Genomic DNA, 26,322 nt, shown 5'->3' on the forward strand with positions numbered 1-26,322 from the left:
AAAAATTAATGTCTACATATTGACTTCATGTACCTCCTTATGTCACGCACTGAGAAGGGACATCACTTCTATGATTTTCTTCCCAAAAATGCATAGCCTCAATCTAACCATGAGGAAACATCAAACAAATTCAAATTGGGGAGATATTCCACAAAATAATTGGTCAATACTCTTTAAAGACAAAGAAAGAAAGAAAAAATAATAAAAAAGAAGATGAAAAAAGGAAAAAGGCAAAGAAAGAATGAGGATCTGTATCAGATTGGAGGGAACAAGGAGACATGACAATTAAATGGGATCCTAGAACAGAAAAAGAATACTACCAATGTACAAGTACAGATACTTTAAAAGAAACAAATGGCAAAATCGGGTCTGAATAAGAAGATCTGCGGTTACTTAATAGTATAGCACCAATGTTTATTTCTTCTTTTGATCACTGTACTATGGTTATGTAAAATGTTAACATTTACAGTAATTGGGTGAGGGTAAGAGAAATTATATCTCTTTCGTGCAACTTTTCTAAAGTCTAAAATTACAATCAGTTTTCCTATAAGTCTTGTTTAAAAACGTAAATTTGTTACAACACAGTTAATATTCTAGAGACCAATTTGAATATAATGTGAAAATCATATTTGCTTATGAGCAAATCCCAATTTGACAAACTCTCACCAGGTGAATGTGCAGAAAATTGCATCCACCTCAACCAAGTCCTGTAGAAATATACAAAATGCACATAGCTCAAACATCTACCAGCAGCCACAGTTCACTGTGTACTAGGAACCACAGCCATCCACATTTGGTGGTCAACTTGATGTCAGATCTCAGATAACCTGCCTTGTAACATTCCACAGGAACTAACAAGCTTGCAACCCTTCTGAAGCCTATATCCATAAACAAACGTCAGGGCTTTTTCATGGTACAACAGTACCCTGTTTATTGTAATATTTATTCATTGTTTCACATGTGTAAAACTACACTATCATTCTATAGTTTATCTTTTTTTACGTAGAACTTATGAAATTTTTGAGAGTTGTACTCCTAACCCCATTTTTCTCATTTTATTGCACAATTTTGTATAGTGTAGTGATTTCTAGGGACACAGATGTTGGGTTACAGCAAAACCAACTGCATTTCCAAGTAGGTTTTTAAAAGTAACATCTTTTAAAAATTTCTTATTGTTGTGTTATATGTCAATACAGACGCATTTTGCAAATGTTTCACATTAACTTTAAAAATAGTTTTACTTATGTAATACTTCATTAGAGATGCTACAAAATACTTAGAGTTCATAGAATCCTAAAGCTAGAAGGAAGCTTAAAGACCATTGACCAACTAGTCTACCATCATCCTGCTGATGCTAAGAATGCCGAGTTCCAAAGGGTTTACGTGTTTTCCCCAAGGCTCCATGCCTTATTCCTCTCTTCCATTTTAGGGAGGAAGAGTTTTCAAGAACTCCAGAAGGTTTTTGTTGTATTTATGCTGCACCTATTTATTGAACATCTATAAGTGCAAGGTATTCTCCCTAGAATAATACTAGGGAGAGACAAAAAGCTGAAGAAAACAGGTAAGGCCCCTGCCCTAAGGGAGCTTACACGTGTTAGAAAGGGGAAGAGATACATACTATAATATAATCGGAGGGGGCTTATGGACTACACAAAATAAAGTATGCTAACGAGAGAAAGAGTAGGGGAGAGCTGGCGGTCTCTAGAGGGTGCAGTCCTGGAAGAGCCACTGCTACAGCTGAGCTGGGAACTAACACAAAGAGCCTTCCAGGAAGAGGAGACAGCAAGGATCCTGATACAGGCAAGAAATGGCCAGAACAGATGTCGTGCCGAAAACAGAGTGAGCCTAGATTCAGAGAAGTTGGGGTCAGATCATGTACAACCTCTTAAACTTAGTTTTAAATTCTAAATGCAAGAGAAAGCCATTGTACAGTTGTAAGCAGGGTAGAGTAATAATTCTGATTTGTAATTTTAAAAGATTACTAATTTTGTGCTGAATAGACACACAAGTGTAAGAATTTTTAAAAACAGTTTGGGGAGATGGGCTAGGAAGTTACTGTGGGTATCAAAGGCAGAGACGATGGGGGTGTGGAGAGTGAGAAGAGTGGGTGACTTGGGGTTACATTTTGGAGACTCTCACTCATGGGGCTCAAGACCAGGAGGGTCGAGGGAGGAGAGAAGTCCAGGGCGAAGAACAGGGAGGGGGCATCCACAGCTGAGAGCAACAAATTTGAGAACGAGCGGCTAGAAATTAAGAGTTCTCTTTTGCGTTAAGAGGAAATTTCCCTGGAAGCCAATTCCCATATTCTTTAATCTGTCACAGAATTAAAATAAAAAGCATTTTAAATATTTAGAATATAGATTAAAAGTGTAACAACTATTATGTGAAGCATTCCTAGGAAACGATGAACTCGTGGGATTCCAAGACAAAAAACAAAATACATGCTGATCCTGGTTCACAAACAAAAATGGTATAAAGTAATAATGCAAATTCTCTATTCCTTACCACCCTTTTAGGTTTTTGCTTTTTGTTTGTTTTCTCTTCTTTTTACATTTAGATGGCATGTTTAGAGTATATGCCATTTTTTCTGAAATACACTATTTGAAGCCGAAATTTAACACCTTTAGTTTAAATCAAAGCATCCAAAAACTCCAAAAGCACTAAAAAAAGTGCTAATTTTAGCTACAATTATGGAATTACAGCATAATTCCATATGCTGTGCAGTGCCTCTTGCACAGTTGGGCAGCATGACTTGCAACAGGTGAGTTGGCCTGAGGAAGGTGGGGGCTGAGCGCTGTAAGAGCAGGGACGCCCACAGAGTAGCCAGAGAGTTCAAGCGGGAGGTGGGCCATCGGCCTGAGGCTGGAATGAGCAGTGCTGCACAATGCCTCCTGCCAGCCCCGATGGACATGTGTCATGAGCAAAAGATAAAACCTCCATTCCGTAAACCCAATATTTGGGGGTTGTTAGTTACCACAGTATATCCTGCCTATCCTGTGTGATATGCTGCTCTTCTCTGGCTTAGTCTAGAAAATGTGTGTTGTCTAAGGGTTCAGTTCAGAAGAAATCTGCCAAAGGAACAATATGGTCACACCAGCCATTCAAAATTAAGAGCCAGGTGGGCCAAGGAACCAGACAGAAACAGCCATAGTCACTCGGGACCAAGTCACTCTGTTCAATTGATTAGCTGTCCAACATTTCTGATTCAAATACTGTTTATCTATTATGCATTATATAGTACTACTACTATACTGCTGTACCACTATTATGATACCAATTCTACTACTATGATACTACTACTAAACTATAATTACTACTACTACTATGCTGCCACCACTAAACTACAACTTATACTACTGCTGAACTACTTTACTATTTAGTACTATCACTACTACACTAATTCTACTACTACCATACTACTATACTATCACTACTACTACACCACTACTATACTACTACTATACTACTGCACTATCACTTCCACTATACTAATGCCAGTACTACTATACTATAACTACTACAACTATACTACTACTATACTACACCACTAATACTACCATACTACTACTATACTACACCACTAAAACTACCACTACAACTATGCTACACTACTACACTATTATGCTGTCATACTACTACTATACTAGTTCTATTACTACTATACTACTATGCTATTACTAAACTACAACTTCTACTACTATTGTACTACTACTATTACTACTTCTACTACCACTATACTATGTACAACTACCATTTCTATACTAATTCTATCACTACTATACTACTGCACCACTACTGTAATAGTACTTCTACTACTTCTAGACTACTATTACTACTACTAGACTACACCACTACCATACTACTACACCACTATTATACTACTTCCAGTATTACTATATGTATTAGTCAGCCAAAAGGATGCTGATGTAAAATACCAGAAATTGCTTGACTTTTATAAATGGTATTTATTTGGGGTAAGAGCTTACAAATACCAGGCCGTAAAGCATAAGTTACTTCCCTCATCAAAGTCTATTTTCATATGTTGGAGCAAGATGGCTGCCAACATCTGCCAGGGTTCAGATTTCCTGGGTTCCTCTCTTCCAGGATCTTGCTTCTCTCTGGGTTCAAGGTTCCTTCCTGCCCAGGGCTTGCTTCTACCTGGGCTCAGGATTCCTCTCTTCCTGGGACTGGCTTCTCTTTCTCTGTGAGCTTACTTCCCAGGGCTCCAGCTTAAGGCTTCAGCATAAAACTCCAATACCAAAACTCCAACATTAAGAACCCTCAACTCTGTCCTTTGTTGTACCTTTTATCTGAGTCCCCACCCTTTGGTGGTGCCCTAATGACATGGCCCAATCAAAGCCCTAATTATAACTCAGACACGCCCAGGTACAGAACAGATTACAAACATAATCCAATATCTATTTTTGGAATTCATAACCATATCAAACTGCTACACTATACTACTATACTACTAGTACTACAGTAATTCTACAACACTATGCTACTACTACTACACTATCACTACTACACTACTGCTACACCACTACTATATTACTACTTCTACTACACTACTATACTAATTCTAGTACTATATTACTATTTTACTACTGTACTATCACTATTACTATGACTACACTATTACAATGCTACTACTGCTACTACTACTATACCACTAGCACTACTACTGTACTACTGCTACTATAGTACTATGAATATACTACTATATATATATATATTCATATATATAGTGTCAGTGGTCCTTCATCTACTTGTCTTTCCACATCCTCAATCATTCTTCCCATTGTTGCCAATAAGATCTTTGCAAAATTGAAATCTTATAAACTACTCTTATTAAGTCCTGCTTAAAGCCCTCAGTGGCTTCCCACTGTCCTTAGGATAAAAAGCAAAATCTAGTACATTGCCTGCAAGTCCCTATGTTCTGGTCCCCAGCTTATATCTCCAGCCCAATCTTGTTCCACGCTTCCCCTCATTCTGCAGTACAACTACTGTAGACTTCTTTCATTTTCTAGAATAGTCCATGTTCCCTCCCACCAGGGAGCTTTTGTGGTGCTCTTCTCATTTTCTGGAATACTCTTTTCTTCCAGTAAGGTAGATAGAATAATGGCCCCACAAATATGTCCACGTACTCATCTCTGGAACTTTACATGGCAAAAGGGGCTCTGCAGGTAACTGAGGATCCTGAGATGGGGAGATTATCCCAGACTTTCCAAGTGGGCCTAATATAAACACCAGGGTCCTCATACAAGGAAGGAAGGAAGGTCAGAGTGAGAGGAGGTGCTGTGATGCTGGACACAGAGTCAGAAAGAGATCTGAAGATGCTACACATTGAAGATGGAGGAGGAGACCACAAGCCAGGGCCACAGGCTCTACAACAGGGGTTCTTAACCTTTACTGATCCACAGATCCCTCACTAAGTCCACACTATACTGTGTTTTATTTAATAAATATCTCACACCCACACCAACATGTCCCCACAAGAATAAGGTTTGAATTTCAATTCAAGCTCATGGACCCCTGGTTAAGAACCCCTGCTCTAGGGGGTAAGGCAAGGAAATGGGTTTTCCCTAAAGCTTCCAGAAGGAATGCAGCCATGCCAATACCTTGATTTTAGGATTTCTGACTTGTAAACTTGTAGGATAATAATTGTGTGTTTGTTTAAGCCATTAAGTTCTGGTAATTAGTTATGGAAGAAATAGCACCCTAGTATAGCCATCTTGACCAGTAAACCAAATATTCCACAGTTCTCAGGTGAAATGTCTTTTTAATGAGGTCCAATGCCCCCTTGATGCATTCTTGAAGCATCCTTCATATCGCTAAGTTGTAATGTAATTATCCACTTATATAACTGATTCTTTGATTAATGTATATGTCACTTTCTAGATGGAAGCTCCAAGACCAGGAACCAGGGTGATCACCATGTACAAAGTGCATGGCACATATTAGGTGCTTACAGATTTTTATTTCAGCAAACTTTGTATTTACGCTGTCCTCTACCAGCCAGAATACCATTTTGAAGACTTTTCTCCCTACACTTCTCAGCAGTGAAGGAGCTCTTTTTTTTTTTTTTTAAAGATTTATTTTTATTTATTTAATTCCCCTCCCCTGGTTGTCTGTCCTCTGTGTCTTTTTGCTGCGTCTTGTTTCTTTGTCCGCTTCTGTTGTCGTCAGCAGAACAGGAAGTGTGGGCGACGCCATTCCTCAGCAGGCTGGACCTTCTTTCGCGCTGGGCGGCTCTCCTCTACGGGTGCACTCCTTGCGCATGGGGCTCCCCTTCTCAGGGGACACCCCTGTGTGGCACAGCATTCCCTGCGCGCATCAGCACCGCGCATGGGCCAGCTCCACATGGGTCAAGGAGGCCCGGGGCTTGAACCGCGGGCCTCCCATGTGGCAGACGGATGCCCTAACCACTGGGCCAAAGTCCGTTTCCCTGAAGGAGCTCTTAATCTGAAGATTCATGTGTTTCTTTAACTCAGAAATTTTCTTCTATTTCTTATTTGATTTTTTCCTTCTTTTACTCTCTTTGTTCTTTCCTTCTGAAATTCCTATTAAGTAGATGCTAGAACTATTCTCTATATGTCTGTCCTTGTTCTCTTTCTTCTGCATCCTGGAAGAACTATACAGCTCAATCTTTGTGATCACCAATATGATATTCAGCTGTCTTATTCTGCACTGAAATAAATAAAAACTACAAAGATCTCTAACTGATCCTTTTGTAATGGACAGTTATTGTTTAATAGGTACGGTATCCTCTCTTACCTCTATAAAAATATACTGATTGTATCTTGTTGGAAACTGAGGCACAGTGGCCTCACAAGGAGAGACATGCTGTGCTGTCTCCATGAGTACGCTTGCACCCTAAGGAATGCGGTAATTAAGAGTTCCTGGCAAATGGGATGAGGCTGTTAAAGGCTAAAAGAAAAGATGAGCACATACCTTTTGTAGTGAATAGAACACTTAGACTTTGTACTTTGAGATAAGATTTTTAAAAATTCCTTAGACTATGGATAATGCTGATAGTTAACTACATGTTGCTGCTTGTTGTCACGTAGGCTACGTGTTGCTGCTTGTTGTCATGGAGACTGGGGTATATAGAGAGCCCCGTGTAAACAATAAAGTGGTCTGATGAGTCTCTACTCGCAGACCCCCTGATCCCAGCTCTCTCATTCTTTTTCTCTTGCTCTTTCTTTCTCTTTGTTTCCTTCTCCCTTCTCTCTTTCTTTCATTCCTGATAACCTTCGGGTCCAAATCGCCAACAGTATTTTATTGTTAAATCACCTGCTTGCTTGATGAACTCAATTTTCTTGACCATTAAGTCCTTGGTGGTGTTGGCTTTCTTGACTCTCTGGTGACTCCCAGCTTTTCCCCATGGCGGTCACTGTGCCTGTTCACTGTAGCCTGCCTCTGGAAATTCTACGGGAGGGATCTGGATGGGTGTGGGTGGGCTGGGCTAGCTGTTTCTTATGCTGGCTGTGAGGATTCCAGCCCTCTCCCAAGGGTCAGCTGCTACCGGGAACACTGCCCTGCCTTCAGCCTTGGGAAGGCCAAGTTGCTTTGAATGCTGCTTCCTAATTAACCAGCCTGACCACTGAAGAACGGAATTCTAGGCAATTATAAACCAGAGGTTCTTAGCATAACGCCCCTGGGTAGGTTCTGTCTCCACAAAATTTCAGAGATTACATACAAAAATTGTTCTTATATGTACATTTTTAAGGAGAAGGTGGATCGCTTTCCGAGGATAATCAAAGGGGTCTATGTCTCCAAAGACGTTAAACACCATCGCCTAAGGATCTAGGAAGAAAGAGTAAATCTAGAGGTTTTCCTGGTCTTTTCCAAGCTGTCTGCTTGTTCTACCTCTCAAAAATAGTGTCAGTTTTGTAAGAATGTTGACTGTCGAAAAGCTAGTTGACCAAAGATTTTATTACACTTAGGATGGATAAAGTTATACAAATAAATGGTAAATGGGATAGAATAAGTTACTTCAAAAGGAAGAGAAAGAATGGAATATTCATAAATTAAGGACAGGCTAGTATACAAGAACCTACTAGAGAAAGTTTTGAATGGGTTTTTAAAACTTTCTTTCCATTTGATATTTTTATTGATGAAGATATAGTCTAAACCAACAAATACACAAGTGGCTAAGGCATCTTACCCAAAGTGTAATTTAAGGGACAGATAAGAATATCTGCTTTAGAAATAACAAATAATGTTTAAAGAAAATAATTTAAGAGTATGCTATACATCTCAGTCTGTACACCTGGCATCTGCAGAGTGCCTGGACCATGCCCAGGTCCTCAATAAATAGTTCTTGGATCAATAAAGAAATGCAAGAATGAGTTAGTCTTAACATGATCCTTTAGGGGTTACCATCTCCTTTGGAAGACAGTATATAATTCTAAATGATTAATAAAATAGAAAGAAGGCAGAATTAAAACAAGATGGATGTAAAAGTTTATACTTATGGATCAAATGAGAAAACCTGAACAAAAACGAGACCACAAAATACCTAAGAATCCTATTGAATCAAAAGCAGACTAAATCAGCTTTTCAAAAACATTCACACAAAACTAAATCTCAATATCTGTGAAGTAATCATTTTGTTATTTGTTAAAGACTTATTAGAGAATAAAATATTATTTTGGTCTCTGCATTTAAAAACCTAGAAAGAAAAGATTAACAAAGTAAAAAATGGAAGAATAAAAAGTGTAGGAGGATGGCGAATAGGTCCTATAAGGAAAATTCAAGAAGCTCTGGTAACGCTGACAAGATGAGGGGGAAAATATCCTATAAATTATCTATGGGTACATGAGAAAAAGGAAGCAAACCAAAGTATTTCTATTACTTCATGAAAAGTTAAGTAAGAGTTACTATATACTTACATATCCATAAGAAAAAGTAGGAATATACATAAGAAAAATGTTCTTGACATGACTGTAAGAGGTATTACTGTTGAAAGAAGATATAAGTGGGGACAGGTAAGGAGTATTCTCTTTACGTCTCAAACCTTTAAAATAGAAAATTAAAAAGGTTTAAAGATTTTCCTGCCTGGAGATGTGGCCTGAACTAGATTTCTCAAAATCCTTTTCAGCTCAATGACTCTGGACTATGAATAATAATATCCAGCTCCCTTCATTATAGACTTCAGAATAATTCCTAAGTTACTGTGCACAAATGAAGAATTTTTATTCTCTGACCCACCAGACATCTGATGGTAAACTCAGACCCCAAAAGACAACTAAGGTTAGCAGCACAAACAGAGTAACAAAATAAACATACCTCCTTTTCTTCCACTGCTAATCTGCACAACAGGTTGAAGACTACCTTCATTTTTCAATAAATGAGGCAAGTGATAATAAATACTTGGCACTTGAAGAAAATTTTTGCCTGTAAACTCATTTAACAGCTTTAGGGTTTTATCTGAAATAGAGAAGTATAATTAATCCAAAGAATACCTTACCTTAGAGAAGCTGCTGATTTTACAAATACAACAGTAGAAATTTATGAGAAATAGAATGAAACTATTTTCTTTCCTAAGTTCTTACTTTGGTGAAAGACATCTTCATTTCAAATAACAATTATTCTGTTGTAACCAGAGTCTTACAGAGTCCTGACATTTGCTAAATAGTCTGAATGAAGCCAAGAAGGTCAACCAAAGTCCCATGAAGAGGTGGAATGCTAATTACCTACCTTTATATTATTCAGGATCAAGCCCTACAGAACAAACCGTAAACATGCACAGCCATTTATGCAAACGTAGTACCAAGCAGCACATTGACCACCACTAACTTTCACTTCCTTTATGCTATTACATTTTACCAAATTTTTACATAAGATACACAGAGAATTTGTTTTTCTGAAAAATTCAAGTAAAATAATGGAAACATTACATATTGAGAATGTTTAATATAGATCATAACTTTCAAATAATTTCTGTTCTCATTAATGGAACCAATGAATCATTTAATATAATAAGAAATAAAAACCAGTAGTATAAGAAGTACTGTTTAAAAATTCCATTAAACTTGAGCATAACCTTTTAAATTAGGAATTTGGCAGTAAGGACTTATAGCCTCAATGAGTTCGTACAAAACAATATCAAGAAGAGAAAATTCACAGAAGAAATGCAAATGACTGCAGTACATGAAATAAAAGTTTAAGCTCATGAGTAAAGAAGCAATCCTGTATTCTGTGCATGACTTCTGTAAACCTACAACTTCTCTAGTAAAAAAAAAGAAAGAATTAAAAATTACAAGAGACCAATTTGTATATACCACATTGGCAGGTTGAATGAGAATATTAAATGTCCATGTTATTTCAACCATTCAAAACAGCGTCACAAAACTAAAACTGTCAGTCCTGTGACTCACTGATTTCCCCTTTTAAGAACTCAGCCTTACGACATTCATCAAATACTTGGTAATTACTGTTTCAGCCAGTGTGCTGTCTCTTTGGAAATCAAGAGTCATGCATACATAGATCCTGTTTTCAAGAAAGTCACAAGGTAATGAAAATCACTGATGGGCTATCAGAAATGTAATCAGATTTACATATAACAATGTTTACCAGAATTATAAATGGAGGGGGAAAACCCTGGAAAGAACCCATGTGCCTATTTGTAGAAAAAATGTTTAATATATTAAGCTACAAGATTACCTAGCATATTATGCAGTCATTAAAAATGGTAGTTTTGAAGAATATTTAATGACCTGATGAAATGCTCACAGTAAAAATCAGAAGTAAAAATCAAGTTATAACACACAATCATAGTTTTGAAGAAAAATATGTATGGCCAAAAAAAAACAACAGAAGTAAACAAAAAGTGGTTACAGATCACCAGGCAGCAGACTTACAGCTGATTTTTTTATCTATACCACTCCATAATTTTCAGTGTTACTTGTGACATACTACAAATTTTCTAATCACAACTGGACGCAAGGAACATGAAATATAAAAAATAAAGTCAGGCGGTAAATCTCAAGACGAGAGGAATTATTAGCAAAGGATTAGAATAGGTGATGCTAAATGAAAAAAAAATTATCTTATAAATACAGTGCAAATTTTGAGATAAATGAGTATTTGAGATTAATAGATCAATTTAATTATCAGAATAAGAGCAGCACAGACACAAAGATGACTGGTATTCCTCCTACTCCGACCAGAAATTCTCAGAGATGGAACAAGTCAAATACTACAAAAGTATCCATTATAACAATATCTTTTTGTATTGCAAATCAACTTTAAGATCTCTAATTACTTCAAATAGCTCAAAGATTCTCCAGAGCCCACCTACACTACCCACATAAGTGGCAATATAAACATGTATAAACAAACACAAGGTTGAATTATAATCTCATTTTGTAACTGTTTTCAAAAGATACAGGTTCTCTGCTATTGTCATTGACACACACAACTGTAATTTAAATTAATATTACTCTCGTAAAATCAAATTTAGCAACTATAAAATATAGTTTTAAAATTTAGCATAATAGAAAGTTTTACATGGTGATTTTTCTCTTTAATTACTAGATTCACTGAAGAGGGTAACAGATGCCAACTAATAAAATCACTCTACATGATTATCAAATAAAATCCTTCATATACCTCTCTGAAATACATCTCTTTACAACAGCAAAAAAACCACTTCTACCTGAAAATTTATTCAGTGCATCCTTACTTCCATTTGTTTCTGCTCCTACACGCCTGAACTTCTGTACGATGGTATTTAACTCAGAAGAACGCTGTGAAATTCTATATTCAGCTATTCGGAGACGTTCTTTCAAAGCAAGAAATTCTCGTTGATAAGCAATCAGTTTTTCTAGAGGAAAAAATGGGAAGTTCTTAGTGTATTTCTTTAAAAAAAAAACTACACAATCAAAACAGAACTGTAAGGTTAGAAACTTTAGTCATATTTTAAGGAAATATTTTATTTATCTATTTATTCATTGACACGGGATTGAAAATTTTTTAAAGCCCTGACTTGTAATATCACAGAACAACCACTAACTTTGTGCTCTTAATATTGATGAGAATGTGAGTGCTCACTACATAGCACCTCAGAAATTTCAAGGTGGGGAGAAAAAGATACAACATTTTCAGAATTAACACTTAAAGCATAATATTGACATCATTTCTATAAAGATACAAACAACTATAAAGACCCTATCTGTATCAGCCAAATAGAGATGAGGCAGAAACTGATGCTAAATATATAATGATACATATAATATCTTTTATAGCATGATCGTTAACTTCCATAGGCTAAATGTTTTCTCTGTACTTCCTTGTTGTAGTTTATCTATGAATTCCAAAAAGAGATATTGATTACGTTTGTAAACAGGTCTGTTCCTCTGGATGTGATACCCTTTGGCTGTATTAGATTCAGCTGAGATACCTTCGGTTAAATTATGTTAAGGTTCCCGCTTTGATTTGACCAAGTCATTGGGGCGACTCAGTTTGAGACCCTGCCACCTTTGAGGGTTATATAAACGGACACTCAATCAAGGAGACACACAAAAGTAGATGCACAGAAGAACACAGAAAAAGGAGAGAACTTAGCTTTCATGCTGGAGCCCTGGAGAGAACTGAGCCATTCGCTGATAGTTTGCAGCTCAAGACACCAGAGCCCTAGGCAGCTGAGAAGCCCCCAAAGAAACGAGCCCTCCAGGTTACAGCTGAGATGGGAAGAAGCTGGGCCCCAGAGCCTTAAGAGAGGAGGCTGAACCCTCACAGACATTGCCTGCCATCTTGTTTCAACAGACTGTGGTGAGGAAAGTTAACCATGAGTTGGACTTTTCAGGGCCTTATAACTGTAAGCTTTTACCCAAATAAATACCCTTTATAAAAGCCAACAGAGTTCGGGTACTTTGCATCAGCACCCCTTTGGGCTAATACATTCCTATTCTGCAAAGATTTGCTGAGGCCAGACTTTGGCCAAATCCCTGATCCCTAAAAACTCAATCAGTTGGACTTAAGACGACCTCACTTAAAAGTCATTCATTTTAATAATCTGAGAGCATCACAGGCCCGGTCTGGAAAATAAAAGTGCATGTTATGAGGATAAATAACAATGAGCATCAACAAGAGCTCAGGGAAGGTCTACAAGAGGCGCAAGGGCAGGCGTGAACAGTAGTATCAAGGGGGCGGTGGGTGAGGGTTAGGACTGAGCTGGGCCCCAATCCCCCAAAAGACTTAAGTCCTACTCCCAGTCCTGTGACTCTGAACTTATTTGTAAAGAGGATCTTTGGAGATGCCATTAGTTAATAAAATGAGGCCACCTGCAGCTACCCTTTGGCAGCAGGGGTGGGCACTGCATAACCACGTATCAGTTTTCCTGCCACTTTTGCAAGGGCAGGGTCAGTCCCAAACTACAGAATATATTTGTCCCCAATGTGAATCAGGATTTACTGAAGAAGTGACAGATGATCCCAGTTTTTTAAGTGGTGGTGGCAGCTGGATAGATGGTAGCACATCCACACATTTTAGAGAGCTCTGGGGCCATTTGGATCACATGACATTTTACCAAGCCTTAGACTATTTCTAAGTAGCCACCCTGGACAAAGATAGCAGAGCCAATGAGGGGAGAGTCACTAAACTCACACTCACTTTTGGGGACCAAATCAGCCTCCTCGGCTGCCAAGGACTTGGAGAAACAGATCCTGGGGAAGTACTCGTCCTGACAGATCCCTAGCTAAAAAAGAATAATACAACAGATTTCTGTAGGATTCTTTGCAAATTCTGCAATTCCTGAATCCCTACGCCCTTGTTTCTGGAGCTGGATGCTCACTCCAACCCTGGGGACTACACCTGGGTCAGACAGGGCCTAAGGCCTTGCTACCCAGCTTGTAGGACTAGTGGAAAACACAGGGCCTCCCGCAGCTGCTAAGGAAAAGATCTCATCCCTTCCGACAGTGGCAGGAACTCAGCAACAAGCTGATACGGGTTTAGAGTGTCCACTGTGCAAAGAAGAGCACAGGGTTGAAGAGGAAGGCCAGCAGTGACCTTCAAGCCCTTCCTCCACAGTGGACGTACTATGCCATGGTCAGAACCACCTGGCACGTGCCCTCTGTGGAGGAAGAATTTAAAGGGTGAGGACGCTACCCGGCAAACCCAGAGCTCGGATGCCTCTGCAAGCAGCAGATTTAGCAGTGACAGCCAGCTCCATGACCAATGGCCTTTCTGAAGCTAAAGGCCACACCTGAGCCAGGGCTGTGGCAGTTTACTTACCACAGTTATTAACTGTTACCAAAACAAAAAACAGCAGGTGTACCACACTAATGAAAGAAGTTGTTGATACAGGAGGAGTGGGGGTGTGGGGAGTGGGGTAGATGGGAACCTCTTGTATTTTTTAATGCAACATTGTGTGTGATCAACCTATCTTTGAGGAAAAAAAAGAAAGCTAATAAATAAAAAAATAAAAAAACTAAAACTAAAAACAACAGTAGGTGGATTTAGGACCAAGGCATCACATCAATGCAATGAGTGCTTTTGCTCTCCAAACTTAAAGTTAGTAGCTACAGATGGAATTGTACCTACTCTTATATGCCTCTTATTCCTGAATTAGGAGTGATAATTTCATAAGTGTGCAACTTAATGATGTGGGTTTCCCCCAGAGTGGAACCAGTTCCTTACAGTCGAGCTAGAGTCCTGCTCTCTGTCATGCTGCCCTGCAATGGAGACTTCACCCTCCCTCTCCAACCTTCACTTTACCATTAGTGCATTTTTTAGTAAATACAGCAGAAACAGAACCCTCATGTCCTGCGGATATAAGTCCTTTGATGTTAATTGCTTGAAAGCACTCCTCTTGCCCACATTAGCCATGAGGTGAGGTCAGATTAATTCAGGAATCTGAAGCTAATAGTTTTATTTTGTTTTGATCCCCAAAGAGCAAATCAAAGAAAAATTAAAGTGGGAAGGAGAAAATAGCATTAAAAAAATAAATAAAGATGAGGCGAAAGTGGACTGTGGTGGACCCTAAGCCAGTACGGTATCCTTATAAGGAGACAGACAGACACAGAGAGGGAAAGCCACGTGACGGAGGCAGAGGGTCATGCCACAAGCCAAGGGACACCATGCACTGCGGCCACTCCAGAACCCTACAGGTTTTGGAAGAGGCACGCCTGCTAGCACCTTGATTTCGGACTTCTCCAAAAATAAAGTTCTGTTGTTTAAGCCAATTAGTCTGTGGTACTTTGTTATAGCAGCCCTGGTAACCTAAGACAAAGAGAAGCCATTGACCGGCTTGACCAGTGGCAGTGAATGGCAGCTGAGGCTGTGTGCGCAGATGAACCCTTCCACAGCCTTCTTAAGAGAAACTGGCATGGTAGTTTTCAACTTCTGTACAGAGCTAAATGAACTCAGGATACTATTTTGACATCTAAACTAAGCCCATTTTTCAATCAAACATAATCTCTGTTTTATTCCAAGGCAGATTCAGTAAGAAACAGCCTTATAAAAAACGAATCTACATGTTTCATAAAGCTGGTCTTAAAAATACTGTCAATTATGCCATTTCTTGTCCCTTACATAAAGACCCACACAATAAACACCTCCTAAGAATCTTGTGGCAGAGAAAAAGATCCCCTTTCTTAACTGGTACTTTTCTCTATACTGAATAACGAAAGCTACATAAACTACTGTGTTTTCCTTAAAGTGCTGGCTTTAGGAGGGAGAAGAAAGGGGGCTTTGATTGGAAAAGGGCAAACTGGGAACTTCAAGGTCTAGCAAGAGTCAATTTATTGACCTGAGTAGTGGTTAAAAGAAATTTATTATACCCATTCATGGTTTAGGCACTTTTCTGTATGTGTAAATTCAAAAAAATTTTTTAAAGGTTAAAAAGATGCTATTCACAATTGCAACAAAACTATGAAATAAATTATAATAAGAAATACACAAGATGTATGTGAAGAAAAATCTAAACCCCCTTACCAAAGCACACAGCAGGAAAAACTGAATTCACCTCTTCTTTCTGAATGGGAATACCCAATCTTTAAAAAGACAAATTCTAACCTAAGCTAAGTAATAAATTCAATTCAATATCTTTTAGAATAGCAATGAAATCTATATGGAACTTGGCATGTGATTCTAAAACTTATCTAGAAAAGTTAATGTTGAGAAAGGGCCAAGAAAAATCTTGAGGGACTCACTCTGAGATCAGAACATACTCCAAGGTCATCTGTAACAGTGTGGCCCGCCTGGTCCAGGGTGCACGAGGACAGCTGGGTCTAAAACCAGCCCGAGTGAACGGCCCTTGAGCTCTTCTCTCTCGGTATGAGCCACACTAGAATCCTCCCCTTAACACTTAAGCAAGGCCTAGATGTTGGTCCTAAACACCATTTACCATTAAAAAGAAAAGGAACTATTTGAAGAAATAATTGCATGGCTGGATCAGGAAATTTTACGATGAACCTGTAATAGTCCTGCGACAGTAAATCAGGAAATGCTCAAAAAAGACCACGGGACATGTCAAAAGGGCAGAAGCAGTTAGTTGAGGGGCTCCCACTGGCCAAATTTGGGACAACTTAAGTACTGAAGCAAATAATGATGGTCATGGGCTGTAAAAAACAGATGTGGGAAAAGTCTTTCCTAGAGTAGAATGCCAACTGGTAAACGTAGAAAGAATGATCCAAGTGAGGAAACCACCATTTCTTGCAACCATCAAAGCAATAAAAAGTTCAAACAAGAATCAAAAATGGGTGGTAAAACTAGGAAGTGGGCTCTCTCTGCCTGGAGGGGCCCACACCAACTCTTGGTGTGTATTTCCATCTTTCTCTCCCATTTCTTCTCAGCAAGCTCTGTTCTTTCCCCCATTTCCCAAATAAATTCTTTTTATGGGCCTAACTAAAATAATAATAATAAAATAAAAAATAAAACAAGGTGAAAGTCTAATGGGGAACAGGTTATTTATGTCATCTAAAAATAACTCCTACCAAAGAACTTACTTATTACAAAAGGGAAATGCCCATTTCACATGGAGAGACTTGGCAGACTTCATTTTAATCAAGTGCCCGACATTCATGGAAGCAACAACAGAACAGACCTCCTCTGTGAGGCACCACAGGCACATACCACTAATGTGATAAAAACGCACAATCTGAATTTAATCTTGAGGAAATGTCAGGCATGCCCAAATGGCGTGTACTTTAAAAAATTTCACAATCAAATGCTGAAGAACTGTCCCAGGTTAAAGAAACATGATAAGTTCATGCAAAACCACAATTCTGTTTTGAACACTGGACCAGAAAAAAATTAATGCTCTAAAGACCATTACAGGTACAATAAGAGAATATAGACTATAGGTTAGATAACAGTACACCAATGTTAAATTTCCTGAATTTGACCCTCACGCCATATAATATAAGACAAGGTCCTTGTTCTTAGAAAACAAACACTGATTAGGAGCATGATTTCTGCAACTTACTCTCAAATGGTTCTGAAAAGAAACAAGTGTGTGTGTGTATGCATGGGTACATACATACACACATACACGGAGAGAGAAAGACCCCGGGGGGAGGGGGAGAAGAGGCAGCATGCCCAAAAGGCTCACAACTGGTGAAATGAAGAGAACTCATTTGGCCCACCCATGCAACTCTCCATTGAAACTTCCTAAATAAAATGTATTTAAACAAAAGTAGGCCAGCCCTTGGCATGGAGAGAGGAATACGCACCTCAGGGCAGTCGGTCCTCACAAGCATTTTCTTGTAATTTTTTGAAACCACCCTCCCAGAGGGAGCCCCACACAAGTCGGAAGAGTAACCAGTGCCCCTGGAGAAATAACCCCCACCCATCATTCCAAAATGCTCCCTGCTCCAAGGTAAGCTGCTCATGCTTTTAAAAAGCTCCCTTCTTGTTAAGACGTGGACAGTACTATTGAATTCCATGAGTGTTATTAAAAACTGGCTTTTTATGTTCAAATCAAAGTCACCAAAAATTAAACGCACGTATAAAATCAAAGTCTGGCACTATAAAGCATGTTGATACATCATATCGCCCATCCCTCTGTCCCTGCTTGGCACTACAATGACCTGTTTGATACAGATAAAAATATTTTTAAAAATATATAAATAAGGAAGTCCCTCAGTAATAGATTTCAAAATTTAACAATCTCAACTTTTCAGGAACGCACTACCTTTGAAAAACATTTAATTCACAGTCATCAAAATACCTGGATTCAGAAGGCTGTTAAGGGGAACTAAAACCCAGGAGAGTCAAAAGTACATCTACTGAGCTGAAGTCCAAATGAAGAGTGAAAGAAGAGAATAAGAACACATGATTCCAATGAGAAAGGAGAGCTAAAAATTAGGAGACATGCCAGCAGGACTACGTACTCCACTGGTTCTCAAACTTCAGCACACCTAAGACTCAGCGGGACCCCACCTCCAGGGCTTCCGAGGCAGGAGTGAGGTGGAGCCTGGATGTCCAACAAAGGCCTGCGTGGCTGACGCGGCGGCCCAGCCCACCCTCCAGGGAGCGCCGGGGGAGCCGACACTGCCTGCAGAGGTCTGGAGCCCAGGCTGCTCCCTCTGCCTTCCTCCCCTCCCTGGCCTCGAGGTGTGGGGAGCATCCACTCCTGAGGGCACAGGCCTCAGGACCACCCTGGGCAGAGAGGGCTCAGAGCACCCGCTGGACACCTACTTCCACGTCTCTTTTAAGACCTCAGCGGAATATCGAAGACCAGTTCCTGTTTTTGGAGCATTCCGTCAGGACAACGACATAAGCATGGATTATAAAAGGACCTGAACCATTTAAGCTCCAAGGGGAAAATGGGCTCATTTAGATACAGAATCAGATACTCAGAGTAAAACCAAAATTATGATTCATTTGTTCTCTTCCCTAATGTTAGTATGCTTACAAAACAGGATCCTGACTAGCAAATACGAGATATTCCAAGGTTGAAAAGTTTTCTGGAACACAATCACTGTTTCCCTAGGTGTCCCCTACGTACGAGAACCCTAACAGTACTTCAGCACAAACTTCCAGGTAGAGGGTGAGTGAGATAAAACGTCCATGGGGTGACCTTATGAAGTACACCACCTCAAGACCATGGAATGAGGCTGCATTACCTAGTGCCTTTGAAATCCTTTCTTTATCTAAATAGCTGCAATCATTTTCTTTGATTTCTCTTGGGGAAGGGGCAATCTCTTTTTAGAGACTTTATCATAAAGCCCCAATTCCATTATCATAGTAAAATAAGAATAAAACACCCAAAACATTGTATAACTTAGTTTAAAACTTTCAGAGTACACTTTACTATATATTGGTAATATATAGTATTTCATTGATTGTCAAGCAATCTGCATAGGAATTTTTAAATTCTTTTAAAAACATTGTCAGTGATTTCATTCATACTGATTTTCTGAAATTTACAAGCTTGGAATAAAAATTTTATCAGATGGTTATAAACTATCTTCCTCAAGTGCTTACACTTACTGGTAGCAGACATTTTCATTCCCCTCTAGTAGTGTTGCTTCTTTCCCAAAGGAAAATACAAAACATTTTGTGTTCTAAAAGATATAACACTATGTATGTTTCTATGAAAAAGCCTCTTAAGGCAGAACATTTTATTCTACCTTAGAATCATCTTTACCTAAAGAACAAGTACCAATAATTAACCAATCATATGCCACAGAATAGCTCTAACAACAAATATCAGTGTTTTCTCCTTATTTGTATTTTCCCTGGCTATATCTGGTTGTTCCTTTCATGACCTATTTCACACTTTCCTCTTTCCTCTTCTCACTTTCTTTCCTAATATTCTTCAGCAAAATCTTTTTGACCTCTTCTGTGTGCTGTTTTTGGACTTTTCATTTTTGACCACCATCTTTACCTCTCTCACCTCATTTTTCCTTCTTTCATATTATTCATCCCCTCCCCGCAACATCCCCCTCATCTCTTTCATTGCTTCAAACTACTGCGTTCTCTTTTCTCCACCTGAATGGCTTAGTCCAACCTCCCGGCCTACCTCACAAACTGCCCCACCCACAACCCCAGGCCTCAGATCGAAGAGATACCATTTCCAAAACCATGGAGTGCTTCCAGGCCCCGCTTCCAGGCCCCGCTTCCAGGCCCCGCTTTCAGGCCCCGCTTCCAGGCCGGAGGGCTTCCAGGCTGGAGGGCTTCCGCGTGAGCTATAAGCACTCCACATCCTAGCTCTGCTGCTTTAGAAAAGGGACCTACTGCGCCCCAGGAAGCCTCAGCATCTGGCTCGGGCTCAGGCAATTATGAGGCTGCCAAGCTGCAGGCTTGCCCTGCCTCATCTCCTCTTCACTTGCCAACAGCAAGGGCAGACCAGGCACATTTGCTATGGCAGGCAGGTCACCAAGAGTTTATTTGTGGGAAGTGAACGTGGCTCAACGGATAGAACATCCGCCTACCATATGGAGGGTCCAGGGTTTGATACCCAGGGCCTCTTGACCCTGTGGTGAGCTGGCCCATGCACAGTGCTGCCACACGCAAGGAGTGCCGTGTCATGCAGGGGTGCCCCCACATCAGGAAGCCCCATGTGCAAGGAGTGCGCCTCATGAGGAGAGTTACCCCACGTGAAAAAAAGTGCAGCCCACCCAGGAGTGGCACCTCACACACAGAGAACTGATGCAATAAGATGACGCAACAAAAAAGGGAAGCAGTTTCCCAGTGCTGCCTGACAACACAAGCGGACGCAGAAGAACACATAGCAAATGGGCACAGAGAGCAGACAACAGGGGGGAAGGGGAGAGAAAGAAATAAAATAAATCTTTAAAAAAAAAAGTTTATTTGTACTTCCCTTCCCATCATACTCCTCTTTATGCCAACAGGGTCCAATGGACTCATATTTAGTTTTCCTTTTTTGCAACACTTCTAAATTATTACAAAGAACTGATAAGACTTATTCTTTCTTAGAGGTTTTTCAAAGAATAAAGAGATACACTTTGGATAGATTGTGTGGTATATGAATATATCTCAATAAAACTGCTTTTTTAAAAAAAGAAATCTCTTAGCCATAAAAAAAATGAATAAAGAAAAATTCATTTTTAATAAAAAGATCAACTCATTCTATCTTGCAATTGCCACACAAGGCCTTGGGACCATGCCACCAACCTCAAATAGACTCAAGGGTGGCCCAGCGAGCCTCGTGTTCTGGCGGTCATGCCTGTGGTGTGAGCCAGAACCAGGACCTACTTCCAAGCAATGGAATGTGGCAGCGGTGACAAGATGTCATCACATGGCACAGGACTCTGTCCTGGTGGCTGTGGCACCCTCTCCCCAGCTGGCTCTGAAGAAGCCACAGCCACGCGGGAGGTCCAGGTGACAAGTGGCTGTGGGAGGCCTCCGCCACAGCGGCCAGGAGCCAGGGCTTCCGGATGCTGCAGCTGCAAGGCAACGAATCCCGCCAAGAAGCGGAAGGCCCGTGGACGAAGGTTCCTGCCCGGCGAGTCCCTAAGAGGCTGGAGCAGCCCGGCAGAAACCCAGAGGGCATCCCTGCAGGAGGCTGAGAGGAGACCCAGCTAAGCCACGCCCGGACTCCAGGCACGGGAACTGTGAGATCACCAGCACCTGGGGTTTTAAGCCATCACGGTCAAGGTAACTCGCTGGGCCTCAGTAGATAACAGACCCAGACACATTATGGGATCTTAGTGATCTTATTTTTCCTATATCTTAAAATGTTTTGCCATTTCACTGGCTTAAGAATTATTTCATAATTACTCATTAGTTATTCTCAATCAGGCTTTAAAAAATGAAAAAAGGCTAAAACGAGAAAAATGGAAGAACAATGGAATCACCTAGAAAGATAATACACACTGAAAAAAAGTCATTACCATCACATCTTTCAGTTTTCTTATTTGTGATGCTCAAAATAGCACATCATCTTTTAAGATGGTACAAAAGGAATATGGAAATGTTATCTTTGCAGTCTTTTATAACCTTCACTGAAAAGACTTCGGAATTCAGAATTTTTCCTTTTTGTACCCATAATGACAAATAGAAGGAAACAACAGAGGAAGACACTTCACAATTACGACATAAATCAGAAAAAGAAAGTAGAAGCACAGGCAGTCTCACTCTAATAATGTTAGGGAAATTGATCAGGTAAGAGAAATCTCAGACTGAGTCTTCAGATGATAATACCCCAGGTGAATGATACACTGAACAAGCATAAGAACACTCCACAGGAGAGAAGGTAGGCTGGCGAGGACCCCAGCACCCATGGGACAACACAACGAGCCTCCAGGGCTTTTGCTTTTTCCCCGCAATACCCCAGCCTAAGTCCTGGGGAAGCCAGCAATCTGGAAACACCAACAGGAGCATGTGAACAGCCCCAAGAAAAGCCAGCACCCTCTACCCAAAGGACTAAGGACACGGCAACCCTGCAAGGCAAGTCATTTCACACAAGAAGGCTCTTCTCCAGGCAACTATCAGGGGAAAAAGTTCCAGCCCTGCCTCGCAGTGAAGGCAAGCAGGAAGCACAGGCTTCGAGCCCTGCCTACCCCAGCCCGCCCCAGGCCCAGTGGCATTAGAGAAGACTGAGGGGCTAGGATCTCACATCCCGGCAGTGGAGCACTCCCCACCATGAGGTGTCAGCGAGGCCACTGAAGAGCAGTAACAAGCACGCCCGCTCCGCCCCCCACCAGGATGGTGCCACCAGAGGCCTCCCACCCCTGCACAGTAAAGAGTAGCCGTCCCCACTGTGTGTCACCTGAGGCTGAGGGAGGGGCCTGGACTTCCACCCCTATCCTGCAATAAGGACAGGGCACTTGCTCCCTCTTCCTGCTAGAACGTTATCAGAAAGCCCAGCTAAAAAAGATGGATTAAATAAGATCCAGAATCTCAAAACATTAAACCCAAAATGTCCTGGATATAACTGAAAAGTCACACATAGTATTAAGGAACAGGAAAAGCTCAACTTACACGTGAATAGTGAATCAACAGATGCCAACACAAAGATTTCAGACATGTTAGAATTCTTGGACAAGTATTTTAAAGGAGTCGTCATAAAATGCTTCAATAAACAAATGAAAAAAAAAAAAAAAGGAAAGCCCAAGAAAAGAAACAGAAAATATAAAGAGCCAAATGAAAATTTTAGAACAGAAAATACAGTAACAAATTTTAAAAACTCAATTGATGTACTCAGTAACAGAATGGAGAAGACAGAAGAATCAGTGAACCTGAAGAAAGACTAAGAAATCATCCAATCTACACAAACAGAGAGTAGACTGAGAGAATTAAAAAAACAAAAAAACAGACCCTCAAGGACCTTTGGAACAATAAGAAACAATCTGATATCTAATATTTTGTCATGAGAGTCCCACAATTAGAGCAGAAAGAGCAGGTGGGGCTGAAAAATAAGTATTAGAAGAAATAATCGCTGCAAATTTCCCAAATTTGGCAAAAGACATAAATCTACAGTTGAGTGAACCACAAACAAATGGATAAATCCCAAGAAATCCACATATCACACTGAACTTCAGAAAACTAGAGACAAATAAAAAATCCTGAAAGCAGACAGTTATAAACAGCCCAGTACCTATAAGGGTAAAAGCACCTGAAAGAAAAGAACTATGAACCCTAAATTATCTGGCAAAATTATCCTTCAGGAATGAAGGAAAAATCAAGATAATCTCAAAGGAAAACTAAGAGAATTTGTTGTCAGTAGAACTACACTAAAAGAATAAAGGAAGTTCCTGAAACAAAGGAAAAGATAAAAGAAGGAATCATAATACATCAGGAGGGAAGGAAGAACTGAAAGAGCAAAATCTTGAGTAAATAAAATAGACATTCATTCTCCTTCTGAGTTTTCTAAACTATGATAACTGAAGCAAGAAGTAGAACATTGTCTGATGTGGTTCTTAACGTGTGTGTGGAAAAATTTTAGACACTTATATTATAAACCAGAGAGGGTAAAGGGACTCTGAGACACCAGAAGAGTGTAATAGGCTGTGTATGCATAATTTAACACCTAGAACCACCACCAAATATAAATACCAATGGATACATGCAAAAACATCACAGAGGCATGAAGGAGACTACAGGTTACTGGGGAGTGGGCATTGGGTAGAGGGGGAGAATGGGGAGTTAATGCTTAAAGGGTACAGATTTCTGTTTAGGGTGATGGGAAAGTTTTAGTAGGTGATAGATGGTGGTGAGGGTAGCACAACGGTGGGAATGTGACTAATCAAAATGCGCTGCACGCTTGGAGGGGTTGAGATGGGAAAGTTCATGTTGTGTGTGTTTTTACAATTAAAAAAAAAAAAGAGAGACTAAAGAGACAATAAAAATTTAATGCAGTTTGTGGTCCTGGACTTGATCTAAAAATAGAGGAGAAAAGCTGAAAAGGTCATTACCAGGACATAGGAAAAAATGGAATACAGACAGTAAGCTATATATTAACTTAAATTTCCTAAGCTTGATAAATGTACGTAAGTTGATACATAACTGAAGATTCTCCTTCTTAGGAAAATTACATGAAGTACTAAGTGTTCAAGGAACAAGTACAAAACCAACTCTCAAATGTTTAGAAAATAGAATGAAATGGCAAATGTGGTAAAATGTTAAAAGTTGGTAGATCTGATTATCTGGGTGGGGGTACATTGGAGTTCTATGTATGGGTATTGTATTATTTTTGCAACTGTCCTATAAGTTTGAAAATATTTCAAAATAACAAGTTTAATAAAAAAAGAAACAGATTAAAGTATGGAGGAAAGATGTTTAATCCTCCTCTCAGTCCACAGCAAATCAAATGGACTGAAAATGAGGATATAAGAAACATCAATGAAACAACAAAAGGGTAAATATAATGATATATTACTCCTGCACCCTATAAACAAAAATATTTCTTCTTTTCAAATGCACAGGGAACATGCACAAAAACTGAGCATCTCTTAAGTCATCAATTAAAGGAGAAATTATATAGAAAATGTTGATCAAGATATGATATAATTATGTATAAATAACCAGAGCGTAGTATGGGGTGCATTTTTATATAGTTGACTTGTATAATCACAGTAATGCTTCACATACCCCAAAATAAATAATGAAATGGTGGAAAGACCTCAAAATGGACTGCAAACAGTAAGAGATTAAGTTAACCCTCCATTTGAATAGCAGAACCACACTGAAGGGGATGAAGAAGAAAAGAACTAATCTATGTAACTTTGGATACTAAAGAGCTAAAGACCAAAAAAGCCCACCTATACACTGATATTATACTCTGGTTACTAGTATACAAACACGCTACTCAAGGGATACAGATTAGTGTGCTGGCTTCAGTCTTTTGTGGACCTCAGGGAATTATGTTCTTATGCTAACCCATTGCTGTGCACGTAGACCTATTGTATGTGGGACCTTCTGTTTAGATCACTTTAGCTCAGGAACTCTGATTAGATTGTGGGGCCAGGATAGGCCTCAATCCTTTTACTGGAGCCCTTTATAAAGAGAAGACAAAAAAAAAAGCACAGAAACAGAGAGGAGGAACTCAGGAGCTCAGAGAGAAACCTGGGTGGGAGAAAAGCCACAGGCAGGGCAGCCCAAAGCAGTACCAGCAACCAGGCCTGGAGGGGAGGGGAGGGGAGAGACGAGTGGACCATCACTGGGCCCTGCCAGGTGCCTGACTGCCAGGCTGAGCTCGGGGAGCAAGTGGACCTGGAGGAGAAGACCGAGACCTGTGGAGCTGCATGGTACCTTCTCACATGGCAGGAGTCCAGGATTGCCAGCAGCTGACCTTTAGTGGACATTTTCAAAGACTCAGAACTGTAAGATTTTAACCTAATAAATTCCCATTATAAAAGCCAACCCATTTTTGGGTATATTACTCCCAGCAGCTTTTCTGCAAACACTGGATACTGTAAGGCTAAAGACAAAAGAATTGTACACCGGAATTATACTCTAGTTACAAGCATACAAACATACTACTCAAGGGATATAGGTTAGCAATTCAGAAACAACTTTGCTTATCTAGGACTGAGCAAGGAAGTAGATATATTATAACTCATGAGAGCCAGGTTTCTCACTGGTGGTGAAAAGAATTAATATTAAGGAAAGGGGAAGGCTAGAATGAACCCAGTAATACTGGATTGGATTTAAAGGTATACTATAAACTCATGGTTCCTAAATACAGACAAGACAGACAGACACAGAACTGACAAAGACGTGCATGTGTGCGTTGTGCATGCATGCCTGTGTGTGCACGCACGTATTTCCTAGCTCTGTCCACCAAAAGGGCCCCGAAGCAGTGACCTGCAGGAGCAGGGAGCACATCCAGCACCCAGATACTCCTTTCTACCACCATACTGCAATGAGAGGAACCAGGCTCTGTGGAGAAATGGCTGATTCCAG

At 39.9% G+C, this 26,322-nt stretch overlaps 1 protein-coding gene and 1 pseudogene across 13 annotated transcripts in view; one reads left to right on the forward strand and one right to left on the reverse strand.

The window, feature by feature from the left end:
- The window catches only part of MGAT4A (alpha-1,3-mannosyl-glycoprotein 4-beta-N-acetylglucosaminyltransferase A), a 183,045-nt gene that overhangs the window by 90,864 nt on the left and 65,859 nt on the right, over positions 1-26,322 (reverse strand). For 8 of the 13 annotated variants that reach the window (XM_071208719.1, XM_071208720.1, XM_071208721.1 and 5 more), the window contains 2 exons: positions 11,666-11,833; positions 9,295-9,435 (listed from right to left, as the gene is read on the reverse strand). In XM_071208719.1, coding sequence (XP_071064820.1) covers positions 9,295-9,435; positions 11,666-11,833 — 309 coding nt within the window. The remainder of the gene's footprint in view (positions 1-9,294; positions 9,436-11,665; positions 11,834-26,322) is intronic. The other 5 variants (XM_071208722.1, XM_058278167.1, XM_071208725.1 and 2 more) reach the window with 1 other exon arrangement.
- On the forward strand, positions 13,085-14,308 carry LOC139436780 (E3 ubiquitin-protein ligase RNF115 pseudogene; annotated as a pseudogene).

This window comes from Dasypus novemcinctus, chromosome 17 (genome assembly GCF_030445035.2).
Source record: "Dasypus novemcinctus isolate mDasNov1 chromosome 17, mDasNov1.1.hap2, whole genome shotgun sequence".
NCBI classification, from domain to species: Eukaryota; Metazoa; Chordata; class Mammalia; order Cingulata; family Dasypodidae; genus Dasypus; species Dasypus novemcinctus.